Source organism: Myotis davidii, unplaced genomic scaffold (assembly GCF_000327345.1).
Source record: "Myotis davidii unplaced genomic scaffold, ASM32734v1 scaffold730, whole genome shotgun sequence".
In the NCBI taxonomy this organism is placed as follows: domain Eukaryota; kingdom Metazoa; phylum Chordata; class Mammalia; order Chiroptera; family Vespertilionidae; genus Myotis; species Myotis davidii.
In genome coordinates this window covers 500,185-501,672 of record NW_006282183.1, presented here as the reverse complement: position 1 = coordinate 501,672, position 1,488 = coordinate 500,185, and the positions used below count along the sequence as shown (strand labels likewise).

The window sequence follows — 1,488 nt, the reverse complement described above, 5'->3', positions numbered from 1 at the left end:
ATCTCCAGCGCCTGCCCTGGCCGTGCTGTCGAGGGGTTGACTAGAGAGTTCCCGCCTCATCCCCGGTTACCTCCCTCAGCCTCAGTACCCCACCCAAAAAGTACAGTCGTTCCTTTCGTACCCAACCGTGGCCCGAGTCGCGGGGTTAACGGGTCCCCAGCGGGGCGGCGAAGTGGGCCCAGGCCAGGAGGTGGGCTCGACGGCAAGACCCCAACTTTGGGAGTTTAGGAGATCGAGGTATTCAGAAAGCCAGAGCCCCCGGACGCTCTGCGTCTTGGCCGCGCTCTCCTGTCAGCCCCAGTGCTGGCACTTGCTCGGACCATTTAGATGCCGCTCTGGAGCCGCGCGCCCTCCCACTACGCCGCCAGCGGAGCGCCGAGGCCGCCGCCCTCCATGCCCACTTTCTTGTAGCTTTCCTCCAGGGGACTCAAGATGTCAGACACTGAGAACGGAGTCGTGTGCTTTGGACTCATCGACATGATTCGGCGGCGGCTGGAGGAGGAAGGAAGAGGAGGAAAAAAAAGGGAGAGGGGGAAGGCGAAGACTCGCAGCTTTTTTTTTTTCTCCCTCTGCCAAATATTCTGGTGTTACCTTAGCGCCGATCTTGTTGGATGTACACGTAACCGAGTGGACCGAGTCCGCCTTAATTGGCTCGAGTGGAGGCTCGGGGGCTGCCTCGCGTTTGTTTTAGCCCGGCGCCAGGTTTTAGGCAGCTACCAGAGGCGGGGCGTAAGCGCTAAAGCAACCAGACAATAGAAGCCTACATCTTGCCCGAGATAATTAGCTTACATGCTGATGACAAGGTAAACACCTTTAAGTTTCACTTGTCAGGATTTTTAGGTTTCAAAACGGGAGAAAGAGAGGGGGAGGGGGGGGGACAGACACTCGACCCGAAGCATTTCTTTCCCCCTCCCCCACCCCCTTCCCCCCGTATTTTGTGGGGTGCGGGCGGCGTACGGGGGAGGGGGGGTGGAGGAGGGGAAGGAGGAGGGGACCGAGAGAGGGAGGGCAGGAGGTGGGGTACGGAGCAGCCAAGGAGGAGGGATGGATAGTGGTGAGGCTGGAAGGTGAATACTGCTTTGCAACCAACTTTCGGAGTTACAAAGTGAACCACTCCAGTCTGGTCGGGGTTCCCCGGGCGGGCGGAGGCAGGTGTTTAGAGGGAGGGGGCCAAGGGCTGGGTTGGGGGTTTCACCTGAGCCTGCTGGGGCTGCTCCTCCCTCCCGCCGCGGCCTCCCAGCCCCGCGCCTTCCCACAGCCTCCGGACCACATCGGGCGTCGCGGCGCAGAGCCCCAATCGCCAGCCAAGGAGCTTGCGAGTCGGGACGAACCCTGGAGCCGCACTGTGGGCTGCGTGTCTGTCAGTCTGTCTTCTTCTGCCCCTGTCAGAGGGACACCTCTGCTCCCCGCCCCCTTTCTCTCTACCCAGGAGAGATTCCCTCCGGGCGGAGGGGGCGCTGAGCAGGGGAACGGCTGCCTACGGGAGGT

General features: G+C 61.6%; 1 protein-coding gene across 1 annotated transcript in view; it reads right to left on the bottom strand.

Annotated features, from left to right (window-relative positions):
• The window catches only part of NKX2-1 (NK2 homeobox 1), a 1,729-nt gene extending 1,243 nt beyond the window's left edge, over nt 1–486 (bottom strand). The window contains exon 1 of the mRNA XM_015566557.1: nt 358–486. Within this exon, the coding sequence (XP_015422043.1) occupies nt 358–479 (122 nt within the window). The 5' untranslated portion in view covers nt 480–486. The remainder of the gene's footprint in view (nt 1–357) is intronic.
• Between the last annotated feature and the right edge of the window lie 1,002 nt (nt 487–1,488).